At 40.5% G+C, this 333-nt stretch overlaps 1 protein-coding gene across 1 annotated transcript in view; it reads left to right on the plus strand.

Annotated features, from left to right (window-relative positions):
* The first annotated feature begins 211 nt into the window (after positions 1 to 211).
* Positions 212 to 333, plus strand: part of F8 (coagulation factor VIII) — a 44,908-nt gene continuing 44,786 nt past the window's right edge. The window contains exon 1 of the mRNA XM_042479733.1: positions 212 to 309. Within this exon, the coding sequence (XP_042335667.1) occupies positions 296 to 309 (14 nt within the window). The 5' untranslated portion in view covers positions 212 to 295. The remainder of the gene's footprint in view (positions 310 to 333) is intronic.

The raw sequence follows: 333 nt of genomic DNA on the forward strand, positions 1-333 counted from the left end.
TGCAGTCCAAAAAGTAACATTTCCAAATACTGATCACTGATGGCCCTAATCATTAATTTAGCTAGTTCCTTTTTTTAAAGCCATCCAGATTAACAGCCAGTTTTGCCCTGTAAACCTCTCTTGGCATTTTCACATCTGTTCATCCAAGTACATGCAGCTATTGTAGATACTCTCTTGAGGGATGGCAAGGTGGAGACTTCCTTCTGACTGCAAGAAACACAAAAGACAGAAAGAGAGAGGTGGTGTGTGATCGCTAGACAAGCCTGTCTGGAATCTTCTTTGCTGAAAGAAAAGAATGAAACCAAAGGGGTTGGTTTTTAAAAATCCACATGC

The sequence above is a fragment of the Sceloporus undulatus genome, chromosome 7, assembly GCF_019175285.1.
Source record: "Sceloporus undulatus isolate JIND9_A2432 ecotype Alabama chromosome 7, SceUnd_v1.1, whole genome shotgun sequence".
Taxonomy (NCBI): domain Eukaryota; kingdom Metazoa; phylum Chordata; class Lepidosauria; order Squamata; family Phrynosomatidae; genus Sceloporus; species Sceloporus undulatus.